At 59.8% G+C, this 13,427-nt stretch overlaps 1 protein-coding gene across 2 annotated transcripts; it reads left to right on the top strand.

Moving 5' to 3' along the window:
* The first annotated feature begins 711 nt into the window (after positions 1-711).
* On the top strand, positions 712-12,278 carry LOC308247612 (uncharacterized protein C7orf57). Of its 2 annotated transcripts, none has more exons than XM_080666972.1 (7): positions 712-1,157; positions 3,200-3,385; positions 5,640-5,748; positions 6,294-6,447; positions 9,097-9,194; positions 9,611-9,816; positions 11,636-12,278. In XM_080666972.1, exons 1-7 carry the CDS (start codon positions 1,103-1,105, stop codon positions 11,680-11,682), a joined length of 855 nt encoding a protein of 284 aa, XP_080523098.1. In that variant the 5' UTR covers positions 712-1,102; the 3' UTR covers positions 11,683-12,278. The 2 variants fall into 2 exon arrangements, with proteins under 2 accessions (XP_080523098.1, XP_080523099.1); XM_080666973.1 differs by having other exon boundaries at positions 945-1,157; positions 9,611-9,788; positions 11,694-12,254.
* Positions 12,279-13,427: the final 1,149 nt, after the last annotated feature.

Below are 13,427 nucleotides of genomic sequence, written 5' to 3'. Positions count from 1 at the left end.
AGACCAAAGCTCTTCCTGTGCTTCTCCGACAGCTTCCATGGCCCACCTGGTCTGGCTCACACCAGGCCCACCCTGGGTCTTGTCTCCGGGGCCAGGGCGGCAGGGAGCTTTTCCGTAACAAAACGGCAGTGGCTGCAGGCGGCCGCTGGGCGGCCCTGAGCCGCGTGCAGAGATGATGTTCAGTCTGGGGAGCAGGATGCCTGCCCAGCCCTCTACCTGTGCGGACCCCGAGTCCAGCCCCGCCAAACCTTTGCGCTCTTCTGTAGAAACCTTCACGCTGTTCCCTAGAAACCGGGCCGAAGTTTTTTATTAGTGTCTCAGCTCACGGACCAGAAATAGTCCTGAAAAAATGAAGGTTCGAGAAAAGACATGTACAGGGTAATTTTACAGCTGGTACACAGTCTGTTTGCTGAGGGACTGTATTCGTCCTCTTTTCCAAATGCACTAAATAAACGAGAGTTTTCGGGGACCGCTTTGGGTAAACTCGGGGTGGGGCAGGTAGGGGGTGGGAGGAGGCCTCGGAGACCGGCCCCGCCCCGCCCCCTTCTGCGGCCCCACCCACTTGGGGTCCCGGGCGGTTGACTGGCAGGGTCCGCGCTCCGCCCCTGTCCCTGATTGGCCTGCTGCGGCCCCACAGGCTGCTCCGATTGGCTGTCGGAACTCCAGCCGCGCCCGCCGGTTGGCCACCCGGCCGTTGCCCGGGCGACGCGAGTTGTTGTGGTTCCGCGCCGCGCCGGGAGTTCGTGATTGGCCCCGCCGCTCGCCCGGTAGACTTTGGCCTTTGGCGCCGCGGGAGGTACCCCCCCCCCCCACACCCCCCGAGACCCCAGGGGAGCAGGTGAGCGGGGCGGGGCCACCTGGGGACCTGCTGTCCTCCGCTGTACACCTGTTGGGACGCGCACGCCCGTCCTGAGTGGTGACACGCCCGCATGTGGGTCAGGCGGAGGCGGGCGGACAGGCAGAGCGGGCGCGGACCTGGACTCTGCAGCTCAGCCCGGCGCGGTGCTCTGCCTCCCGGCTCATCGCGAACACCGGCCCGGCGCGTCTCCCGGTTCCCTGCTCCCCTGCTCACCGCCGACACCGGCCAGGCGCGTCTCCCGGCATGAGGAACGCGAGCAAGGAGCTGCCCGGCGCCACCAGCCGCTACGCTCCCTGCGGTGAGTGCCCAGCCGCGGGGCGGTCAGCCTCTGTTGCTGGACAGCTCCGCGCCCCGCATCCCGCGTGCGTGTGGATAGACGAACGCGTGGTACCCCCAAAAGAAAGAGGCACAGTGTATGCTCCGGGGCCCCAGTGTCAAAGCGAGGCTGAAAGGGAAAGGTGGGGGGGCGGGGCGGGAGAGTCCTTTTTTTTTCCATTTTCGGAAACAGAACGAAACAGAAAACCGAGTTCACTATGTCCCTGCTGTGAGTTGGCTGGACCCAGAAACGGGGTCCCCTGCGAGTTGTGGCTTTGCACTGAGCAGGGTTTGAAGCTGGGCGGAGGGGAGGCGGAGGTCTGGAGACGGGGTGGAGGCGATCCAGGAGCTGGCTGCCAGCGGCAGGGTGGGGCGCCCCGCAGGCCCCAGCCTCTTGCTCAGAAGTGGGACACAGCTTGGCCTTCCTGTGATCTAGGAACCCTTCCAGTCCAGAGCTCTGACTGTGACCCCTGGGGGGGCTGGTGCGGCAGGGGTACAGGAAGCATGGCGGTCTGGTCTCCCCTTCTCTGCCACAGCCTCGCTTGGACGAAGAAGCGCTGAAATAAGCACTTTAATACACTAACGTTTAACCTCAAAACAGCAGGACGAGGTATCATTGACCTGGTTTATAGGTGAGGAAACTGAGGCAGAGTCTGAGGATGCTGCCAGGGTTCTCACCCCTCACGGGGGGCCCCTCTGCCCAGCTTTGACCCCTGTTCTCTGAGGCCTCCTCGGCGGCCAAACCAAGGGCCGCGGTGTCTCCGGGAGCCCCTGTGGGGTGCGGCTGTGCCACGCAGCTCTGTGCTTGGAGACGGGAGAGCGAGCTGCTGGCGTGGGTCCTCTCGATCTTTCCCTCAGCTGTCTCCTCACTGCTACAGGAGGGTGGTCAGAGAAACCCACACGGGAGTCAGTGACCTGGGGCCACGCAAGTACTCATAACTTTTGAGGGACAGAAGCTGCAGGATGATTCTGGTCCCCTGGGGTCGTGTGTGTGTGGTGGTGACAGTGGTGCCCAGTGGGTAGGGCCCTGGCCCCCTGAGCTCCTTTGCCCCCGGTTATAAATGGCGGACCCAACGCTTCCAGTAATGAGAAGAATGGGACGCTGTGTTCTCTGCGGATTAATTAGTAATCAAAACACAGAGAGGGAAAATAAAGCCAGAACGGAGTGCCTTCCCTCGGAGAGAGATGCCTCGACCAGAATACGAGCTACATGTGTGTGAAGCTCCTGATTCTTCCTGTGATTCTCGGGGAGCTTTCCACAGTTCCTCACACCGTCCCCAGGGGGGGGGGGTTCCCCCCTTTTCACAGCTGCAGTGGCGATGCAGCTAATTACTGTCCTTCGGCAATTGGCCAGACTTCCGTGTTAAATATTCACGTGCGGGCAGTGAGCCCAGCTCTAGTTCTAAGGAGAAATCGCACATCTAAGTCTTTCTCGTAGAGGACGGTGACTTCTTGTTCATGGAGTCCCTGTCTGCTGGTGCAAATCGGTCGGTTCAGGCCATTTTCCTGTGTGCCTCCTGTGTAGGCAGGGACCTCCAGAGCCACAGAATCAACAGAATGTGTGTGTGTGTGTGTGTGTGTGTGTGTGTGTGTGTGTGTGTGAAAGAGAGAGAGAGAGAGAGAGAGAGAGAGAGAGAGAGAGAGAGAGAGAGAGAGATTTTAAGAACGGGCTTACACAGTTGTGAAGCAGGCAGGTCCGATACCTGCAGAGCTAATGCTGCAGTCCGGGTCTGAAGGGAGCTGGAGGCTGCATTCTGTCCTCCTGGGACCTCAGTCTTTCTCCTACATCCTTGAACTGGTTAGGTGTGGCCCACCCACAATGTGGAGGGCGACCTGCTTTTCTCAGAGTCTGGAGATCTAAGTGTCACTCTCACCTTCCCAGCATGTCCATCCCGTAGGGTTTCTCCCATGCCAAGGTCCCGGGGACAATGCGACCCTTCCCCGCATAGCCTTCTTTCAGGCAGGGCACCAAACCTACCTGAACCTCCCTGCAACCACCCAACCTTGGCCGCCTCCTCTCCCTAGACTGGTATTACCACCTTCCCGTGAAGCGGTCTGAGAAGGCTGTGGATGCCCCGCCCATGTCCCAGATCCCAGGCCTCAGCGAGCTCCGGGACACCCCCGGCAGGCACCTGCTGGGGACTCGGAGGTACTGGATCAAAGACACAGACTCGGAGTACGTGAAGCTGGCCAAGCAAGGCGGCCGGCCCGGTAAGCACCCGGCGCTCGGGCTCTCTGTCCCGCGGGGACAGCGGTGGGGCCGCCTGCCATCATCCCTTCCAATGAAAGTCTCCCTGACCGAAGCTGGTTGGGCCCAGGCCATTGGTGATGGAGGCTATGGGGCAGGTGGGGGTGGGTCAGGCCGTTGGAGATGGAGGCTATGGGGCAGGTGGGGGTGGATCAGGCCGTTAGTGATGGAGGTTATGGGACAAGTGTGTGGGGGGGGTCAGGTGTTGGAGATGAGGTTATGGGGCAGGTGGGGGTGGGTCAGGCCTTTGGAGATGAGGTTATGGGGCAGGTGGGGGTGGGTCAGGCCGTTGGAGATGGAGGCTATGGGGCAGGTGGGGGTGGGTCAGGTGTTGGAGATGGAGGTTATGGGGCAGGTGGGGGTGGATCAGGCCGTTAGTGATGGAGGTTATGGGACAAGTGTGTGGGGGGGTCAGGTGTTGGAGATGAGGTTATGGGGCAGGTGGGGGTGGGTCAGGCCGTTGGTGATGGAGGCTATGGGGCAGGTGGGGGTGGGTCAGGCCGTTGGAGATGGAGGTTATGGGGCAGGTGGGGGTGGATCAGGCCGTTGGAGATGAGGTTATGGGGCAGGTGGGGGTGGGTCAGGCCGTTAGTGATGGAGGTTATGGGGCAGGTGGGGGTGGGTCAGGCCGTTGGAGATGAGGCTATGGGGCAGGTGGGGGTGGGTCAGGCTGTTGGAGATGGAGGCTATGGGGCAGGTGGGGGTGTCTCTCCCCAGGGATGGGCTGCGTCTATGAGAAGTTAGGCTCCAGACGGGATTCCCGGCGTTGGCCCTGGGGGACTTGCTTCCACCTTTGCCTGATTCGCCGTCTCACGGCAGAGCCCCAGGAAACCGCTCCCGGCAGAGTTCCCTGGCCTTGCAGACCGGCCTGCCGACCTGTCCCCGCGGTTGCCCTTGTCCTGAGCCTCACGTGTTCTGAGCCGTGGGACCCGGGGAGCCAGCTGTGATGGACAGGAGAGAGCCCCGCCTGGCTGGCTAACAGAGGCCGCTGACGGGGGAAGGAGGCTGCCCACAACGTCCGCACTGCCCTCCTCACAGGTGGCACCGAGGGTGCTGACCACTGTTTTCTGGCACCATGACCCCCCAGGAGGTTGTCACGGGGAATGAACACCAAAATGACAGCATCTGGGCTGTGATGTTAAAGGGCCAGAGCAAGCCCTCAGGTTCATCGGCGTGAAGCACCCGGAGCAGGCCGCCTGGCTCCGGCCGGGGGTTAGAGGACAGGAGGGGTCAGCCGGCAAATCAGATTAAGGCCTGAGACTAGATCAGAGGATGTGTCCGCCTTAATCTCCAGCAATGGCAGTGAGGACACTAACGGGGACAGAGATGAGCTAGAGAGAGGCAGACAGAGAGAGAGAGGCCGGCGTGGAGCCAGAGAGAGAGGTGCAGGTGGGGGTGCAGGTGGGGGTGCGATGCTGACAGAGCAGGGGGAGGAGGAGAAGGAGAAGGCAGATGGGAGGGTGAAGGTGAGCCTGGGGATCTGGCTGAAGCCTACAGCAGAACTGATACTATTCTTGCAACTATCCTCAGAGTCAGAAATGTTTAAAAATCACAAGTTAAACTTTTCTCTCTGATGGTAAGAAGTCAGTAAGGGTTGGCTGCCGCCATTGTTCCCCTGTTCTTACCATCCCTTTGCTGTCTGGAACCAACCCTTGACCCCGCCCGGCCCCCAGCTATGGGAAAGCCCTTGGGTGTGTGTGTGTGAGGGGGGGGGGGTGAGGACGGGCAGCGAAGGCCAGGGCAACCCCAGAGGAGGCAGGGGGATGGCGCTGGCCCGGACGACTTCTCCCTAAACTGCTGTGGGGTCAGGGACAGCCCCTCAGAGGCCGAGGAGACCAGACTGACCCAGGCTGCAGGGACGGCATGGAGGCAGTGGAGCGGGCAGCCGCCAGCAGCCCCCGGGAGACCTGAGGAGTTCTGCCCCCTCAGATGTCCGCCTGGGGCGACCACCCACCCGCGGGAAGGGGTGGGTGCTGGCAGGTGCAGATGCCTGCTTAGGTGGGGGGGGAGGGGTGAGCATGGGGATGTTTCTCCTCAACACCAGGCAGGCCCCCCTCAACATGTGCACGGGGAGGGGGGGGGCGGAGGCCCAGGGCCACCTGGTTCCTGTAGCCCCGGAGGCAACCCGGAGAAGTCGGCATCCATGTACCCGGCCCCGCCCGCTGGCCTGGGTGTGCCCGGGGGTGGAGCCGCTCACCCGGCCTCTTTGGTTTTGAGATCTGCTGATGCACTTGGCGCCCGGGTCCAGGAAGGGCTCGCCCGTCGCCTACTCCATGCCCGACTGGTACGTCCACGACAGCCAGCCGCCCGCGGCCAGCCGGAGGCGGTGAGTACCTGCACGTTGGCTGTCCTTCGTCCTCACGGGAGGAAGGCGGTGAACTGCGTTTTAGACAACACCTGTGGTTTCGGGCTTGCCCTTGGGATTCTGGGAAGCGGGCCCTGGAGAAGGGCCCTGTGTTCATTCACAGAACCTGGAGGGAAGGGCTGGAGGCCCGGGGAAAGGAGAAAGGGTGGTGCTACCTGAAGACAGGCAGAGGGAGATGGAGGGGCAGATGGAGGGGGAGGTGGGAGAGGGGGGAGAGGGGGGTGGGGAGCTGGAAGGGCAAGGGGGGAGGGGGAAAGGGGAGGGGGTGGGGAGCTGGAGGGGGAGGTGGAGGGGGAGAGGGGGAAGGGTGCAGGGGGTGGGAGCTGGAGGGGGAGGTGGAGGGGCAGATGGAGGGGGAGCTGGAGGGGGAGGGGGAGGGGGAGGGAGAGGGAACGGGGAGGGGGGAAGTGGAGGGGCAGAAGGAGGGTAGAAGGGAGATAAAAGGTAAGGGGGGGAGATCAGGAAGCAGCGGGCAGCTGACTGGGGGTCTCCCTGGGTCTCTGCAGGGGGCTTGCTGCCTACATGCCCGATTACATGGTTCACAAAGAGTTTAACCCCGACCTGGCCAACGGGAATTACGAGTCCCGAAGGGGGCCGTTCGACTTTGACGTGAAGACCATCTGGCAGAGAGAGGCCGAGGAAGGGGACAAGAAGAAAAAGGTGACGGTGCCCTCACAGATGCCTCGCGGCGTGCTGTGGCCCCCGAAGAGGGGTGGGATGTGGCCGCTGGTGCGTCCCCTGTTGTCCGTGACATCACAGGCTCTGAACTTCACACTGGGGTCTCCTGAGGGGCAGGGGGCTGCCCCGCCCTCGGAGGCATTGCGTTTCCGGCATTTCCTCTTCCTCCTGGGAAGTCGGCTTGGTAGCCAGCACCCCTGCGGCCCGGCCTGACTCCCGAGGGCCAGGGTGTGGTGCGCAGACCCTTGGTCACTCCTGGCTTGTCTGACCCTTCGCTTCTTTCTCATCTTGGTGACGGTCATGAAGCTACGGCCAACCTTCGCAGCCAGGCTGCGTGGATGCGGACAGGCCGTGTGGACGCAGGCAGGCCGTGTGGACGCGGACAGGCTGTGTGGATGCGGAGACGCAGGCAGGCTGTGTGGACAGGGGCAGGCCGTGTGGATGTGGACAGGCCATGTGGATGCAGGCAGGCTGTGTGGATGTGGTCAGGCTGTGTGGATGCGGTCAGGCTATGTGGACAGGGGCAGGCGTGTGGACATGGGCAGGCCGTGTGGACGCGGACAGGCCGTGTGGACGCGGACAGGCTGTGTGGACGCAGAGACACAGGCAGGCTGTGTGGACAGGGGCAGGCCGTGTGGACGCAGACAGGCCGTGTGGATGCAGGAAGGCTATGTGGACGCGGACAGGCTGTGTGGACGCAGAGACGCAGGCAGGCTGTGTGGACGCGGACAGGCTGTGTGGACGCGGACAGGCCGTGTGGATGCGGGAAGGCTGTGTGGACGTGGACAGGCCGTGTGGACAGGGGCAGGCCGTGTGGACAGGCAGGCCATATGGGTGCCGACGGGCCGTGTGGAGGCAGGTTTTCACTGCACGTCAGTCGGGTCAACACCGACCAGCTGGGTCATGGCGCGGGCACGTTGACCTTCACGAGAAGTCGCCTCCACCGTGGCCGCATCACGTTCCGGCCCCGCTCCCCGGGGCACAGGGCAGCTGGTGCTCCACGCCCTCACGCCCTTGACCTTGTCTGGGTTGGTCCATTCCGGCGGTGCCTCCCACGGTGGTTTAGACGGCGTCTCCTGGCACTGGGGATGCGTCTTCTCATGTGCTCCCCCTGCCCCAACATCTCCGTCGGTAAAGCATCTGCCCTAATCTCACCCATTTTAATTTTTATTTATTAAGTTAATTAACTTAAAAAAATTGATTTCAGAGAGGAAGGGAGAGAGGGAGAGAGAGATGGAAACATCAACGATGAGAGAGAATTATGGATTGCTTGCCTCCTGCATGCGCCTCCAGTGGGGATCAAGCCGGCAACCTGGGCCTGTGCCCTGACCGGGAATCTAACCGTGACCTCCTGGCTCACAGGTCGATGCTCAACCGCTGAGCCACGCCGGCCGGTTTGGCCATTTGAAAATCAAGCCGGTTTGACGGAGGTCGAGAGTCCCTGTGCGCGGTCTGGAGACGCCCTTCCCAGACCTGAGCCCGACCTCACCTTGTCCCCATCGGTGGCTGTCTCTTTCTTCCCTTAACACCGCCTTGGGAGGAACAGAAGTTCTTGATTGGGATGAAGTCGGGTTCATCTGTGTTTTCCTTTATGACTTCCCATCTATGAGATCTTTGTCTGACCCCTGGCCACAGTCTTTCCCTGGGACTTCGGCTAAAAGTTTCATAGCTCCCCTTCCCCCACCCCCAGCATCCGTCCTTCCTCCCGGCACGTCCCAGCTTTTATTTCGGGAGCACCCTGCCCATCGCCCCCCATGCCTGTCACTTGCCGGGTCCCTGGTTCTATTTCTGAACGTCGGCCCCACCCTCCTGGGCCCGGCTGCCCTGGTCCTCGGCCAAGGTCCTGCCGCCAGAGCATCTCTGAGCTCACCTCCGCTCCACCAGGACCCCCGGCTCCTCACCTTCGTGCCTTCCCGAGCCACAGCCCCCCGGAGTTCTGGGGCTGGATCAAGTCTCTACATCAGCCACACACGCTCGGTGCCGTGGGGGCTGTGGGCTGGGCCGTGCAGAGTGACGCACAAGCCGGTCCCTCTCGGCCCTGGCCGGACGGCGAGGAGCCCACTAGCCCTGTCCACTCTGCCTCCCCCTCGATGGCTCCGGGAGACCCGGGACCCCAGCTGGGGCCGCCCCCGCCGAGCTGGGACCCCGCCCTCTCGGAGCCCCTGGAGGACCCGGTCCTCCCTCGGTATTTCCCGCCGTGAGCGGCTCCTGTCTCCCTTCTGAGCAGAGGCGTCTCTGCTGGAACAGCAGCAGCGCAGTGAGCACCGGGGTCTTGGTCACCACGGTGTTGACGGGGTTGCCTCACTGCCTGTGTGTGTGTGTGTGTGTGTGTGTGTGTGAGTGTGTGTGAGTGTGTGTGTGAGTGTGTGTGTGTGTGTGAGTGTGTGTGAGTGTGAGTGTGTGTGAGTGTGAGTGTGTGTGAGTGTGAGTGTGTGTGTGTGTGTGAGTGAGTGTGTGTGTGAGTGTGAGTGTGTGTGTGTGTGTGAGAGAGAGAGAGAGAGAGAGAGAGAGAGACACACACACACACACACACACACACACAGACACACACACGCTGTGCCTGCTGCGAGCCGCCTTCCCCCGGCGTGCTGAGCGCCTGTCACTGAACCGGGGCTTCTGTTTCTCTCCCAGGTGAGGTTCCCCGCCATTAACTCCAGGTCCCCCAGCAAAGCGGGGACCCCGCCGGGCCCCCGAGATCCTGCAGGAAGCAGGCTCTCCTTCCCTCCCATGTAAGTGCTGGGGCCCCGCGCGGTGGGGCGGCGGGGTTTGGTCTTTGGCCCACGGACCAGGGGCTGAGAGGCAGCCACGCGCCGGCTCACGGGGGCCGCGGACAGCGATCCCGCCACGGTTCCCGCCACGCGGGGACGTGACTCCGAGGCCGCAGCCTCCCAGCACCCGCTGCTGCCTGCTGCTCCGCTTCCCTCTCAACAGGAAGTGTCTTTTCACTTCCCTCCAAGTGTGCTGCAACGGATGGGCCGTTGTCTAATTACTGAGAGAGAGAGAGAGAGAGAGAGAGAGAGAGAGAGACTCTGTGACGCTTTAAGGAGCAATAAGCATCTAATTCATTGTCGGGATGTTTGCCGAGAACTCAGACTTGCCATTAACCTCGGTGCTTCTGCTTGTCCTTAATTTCTCCCATCCCCAGGCCCGGTCACAAAACCAGTTCCCCCACCAACTTCTCCAAACTCATCAGCAACGGGTACAGGGACGAGTGGCTGCAGCAGCGAGCCGACGCGGACAAGAGCGCCCCACAGCCGCCCCCAGCGCCCGAGTCCCCGAAAGACCTGGAGGGGCAGGATGCCGAGCAGCTCCCAGACCCAGAGGCTCCGGAAGGCTCTGCGGAGGCTCGAGGTGAGGTGCACCCAGCCAGCCCTGTGCCCGGGGCCGCCCCCGAGGAAGGGAGGGGTGTTGTCCCGGCGCCCGCTGGGCCCTGGCCCCACGGGACCCCACGCGGCCGGCCAGTTCTGTTGCCCACACCCCCTCTCTCCGCTGTCTGGTCGATACGTGAGCGGTTCCCACCAGCTGCTGTAAGGAGTGCACTTTTGAGCTTTACAGTGGCCGTTGTTCCTGTGGTGCATCGTTGTCAGTGATACAGCCTTTTGCGAGTTTTTTTAAAAGTCATTATTAGAAGCACTGATCCTTTTAAAACGTGGTCCGCTTCATTACATTGAACAACAAACATGCTTGTTCTTTATTCCAGAGTCTTCTCCAACGAGTGAGTGTTTTTAGAACGGTATTTGCATTGAAATACAAAAGATGTTGTACACAAAAATCAAGGAAGTTCTTCAATCCGTAGCCGAGGCTGCCCAGCCGCCCGGGGACTCCAAGGGCGACGCTGGCCAAACATCCAAGTCCTAGACCAGCCGTGGGCAAACTACGGCCCGCGGGCCGGATCCGGCCCGTTCGGCTGTTCTATCCGGTTCTCTTGCTCTCCCCTCCGCTCCTTTACTTTGAATTTATATTAGTTCACACAAACACTCCATCCATGCTTTTGTTCCGGCCCTCCGGTCCAGTTTAAGAACCCATGGTGGCCCTCGAGTCAAAAAGTTTGCCCACCCCTGTGACCTAGACGGACACATGGTTTGGGGCAGCGAGAGAAGCAGCCCGTACACTATTATAACAAGAATATTTGGTTTTGTGTTTTTTTTTATGCATATCACACAGATAAAACAGTGTAGTTCAGAGATGTACACTGTGTCCCACACCACGTAAGGCCTGAGGGCTGCAATTCCGGAAAGGCAGGGGCCCAGGCCTCACCTGCACGGGTAGTCAGGGTTTTAGCATCGTTTTTGTGCACAGTTTCACGTATAGAATTACTTCGTCACCGACAAAATATGTGACCTCGTCAAGAACTATCATTTAACATCATATAAGCTTATACACTTTCTTTAAAATAATTTTTTTTTATTGATGTCCAGGAGGAAGGGAAAGGGAGAGAGCGATAGAAACATCCATGATGAGAGAGAATCATGGATCGGCTGCCTCCTGCACACCCACTGCTGGGGATGGAGCCTGCCATCCGGGCTGGGCATGTGCTCTGAATGGGAATCGAACCCTGACCTCCTGGTTCATAGGTCGATGCTCAACTACTGAGCCCCCCAGCTGGGCTGGCTTTCCTTTATTTAAAACGGGGGCGGGGTTCCCCTCAGCCCAGCCTGCACCCTCTCCAATCCGGGACTCCTTGGGGGATGTCCTACTGCCGTTTTAGGCCCAATCCCGGGGATCGGACCTAAACCAGCAGTCAGACATCCCCCTCACAATCCTGGACCGCTGGCTCCCAATCGCTCACCTGCCTGCCTGCCTGCCTGCCTGGTCACCCCTAACTGTCCCCTCCCCCCCGCACTGGCCTGGTCGCCCCCAACTGCAACTGCACACCCCCCCCCCCCCCCGCCGGCCTAGTCACCCCTAACTGCCCCACCACTGGCCTAGTCGCCCCCAGCTGCACCCCCCGCACCAGCCTGGTCGCCCCTCACTGCCCCGCCCCCCTGCCGGCCTGGTCGCCCCAGGCAGCCTGCTGTTCAGTCGTTTGGTCGTCCCTCACTAACCCCCCCTGCTGGCCAGCCATCTTGTGAGGGTGTGAGGGTCAGTTTGCACATTACCTCTTTATTATGTAGGATCATCGGCTACATTGTTCCACTTCCCGTCAGCTCACTGCTGCCCTCTATTGCAGGTCCAGGCTCCCCTCCGGCCACAGGGACGCCCACAGAGCTCAAGTAACCGGAGCCCAGGATGTGGGAGGATCACGTTCCGAAGGCTGGATATGAGCTGACTGTGTCACGGCTGTGTTTATAAGGCTCCGGCTCTACGTTACCAATATAGATTCTCATGAAATAACCTGTTAAAGCAGACTTGACGTCACTGTTGTGCAGGCGGCGCGAGGGTGGGGTTTTGCTCCGTGCATTTCTCTGGGATGCTAAGGAGGTGGCCTTTGGGGCGCCATGCCTCCCCCACCTGGGACGTCCCAGTGTCCGGGACCCACTTCCTCCCCATCACCAGCTGACATCACCCCGACGTGGGTACCTGTGGCGGTGACATTTTCGTTGAAGGCTGTTGTTCAGACTTTAGCTAGAAGAAACTCAGACTCCCCCTTAATTGGTTCCTGTAATCTCTGCGCAGGTCATTTTTCTGTAAAAAAAAAATTAATTCCAGCATATTGGATTGCACTTTATATTAAGAAAAGGATTAATTTATTAGACCTCAAGGTTTTAAACAATGAATGTAGAAGCACTGGAGCATTTGCAAATTTTAAATGTTTGCTAATTTTTCAATAAACTGGGATCTATACTATTAAACATACATTTTGTCCTTCAAGTAGAAATGTCTTTAATTTCAATATTTAACTTAGTAGTCTTAGCAAAAACTCTTTAGTAGACTGGCTTCTTGTTTTATAAATGTTGCTACTGTTTGTACATAATGAGCATTTTTAATATTTTGTACCTTTCATTCATTAGTAAAGTAATCATTTCCTAATGAAAGATGGCCAGGAAGACAGATAAGGTCACAAATATTTCAGCTTCCTTCCTGGAGTAACGTATCATGCCCTCGCTCCCCTGATTAGAAGTCTCAAATTAGTCTTTTAAATGCGGTATTACGTGAGCTCCTGTGTCTATACTGTTTGATCAAACCGATGTCACGGGGGAATTATGAGATGTGATAAAGTGCGGGTGGCTGTGCGATTGAATAGAAAGGATATAGCTTATAATAGACTCCAATTTTCCCTCTTCCTCTCCTCCTCCTCCTCCCCCCTCTCCCTCAGATCCAACCGCATTCTCCAACATCCCCACCCTAAGAAAAATACTGGGGGACAGATATCGGTAACATACAACTGTCTCTTTTTGTAAATAATAGTCAACCTCCTACCCATATGGTGGGGGTTTGGGGACATAAAGTTCACACATAGGGGCTTTATTAAAAAAAATGTTTTGTCTTTTTTTAGAGAGACAGGAAGGGAGAGGGAGCGAGATGTAGAAACATCAATGATGAGAGAGAATCACTGATGGGCTGCCTCCTGCCCGCCCTACTGGGTATTGGGGTCGGCTCCCGGGCACGTGCCCTGACGGGAATCGAACCGGGGCCCTTCAGTCCGATGCTCTCTCCACTGAGCCAACCTGCCAGGGCCACAGTGACCAAGCTCCCACTTGACAAGCGCGTCTTCAGGATTCGATTTTCCGGTTCCTGGGCGGCCTCTTGGAAATGACAGCGACGGGTCCCTAGGTCCCGGAGGCGCCCCTCCCCCTCCCTCCCCCTCCCCCAGAGCAGCAGCCGGGCGCCCTCCTGCCCCCCTCCCCCGCGGCCAGGGAGGGTACGTGCGGGGGAGCAGGTGGCCGGCGCGGTCCGGATCCGGAGCGCTGCGTCTCAGCCGGCGGCTGAGCGGGTGAGTCACTTCCTCTGCGCCCGCGGCCCCGGCTGCGCCCCAGAGCGGGGCTCCCCGCTAGGAAGGTCCCAGGCGGGATCCTGAGGCC

The sequence above is a fragment of the Plecotus auritus genome (assembly GCF_963455305.1).
Source record: "Plecotus auritus genome assembly, chromosome: 4".
NCBI classification, from domain to species: Eukaryota; Metazoa; Chordata; class Mammalia; order Chiroptera; family Vespertilionidae; genus Plecotus; species Plecotus auritus.
This window is presented reverse-complemented; position numbering and strand designations above follow the sequence as displayed.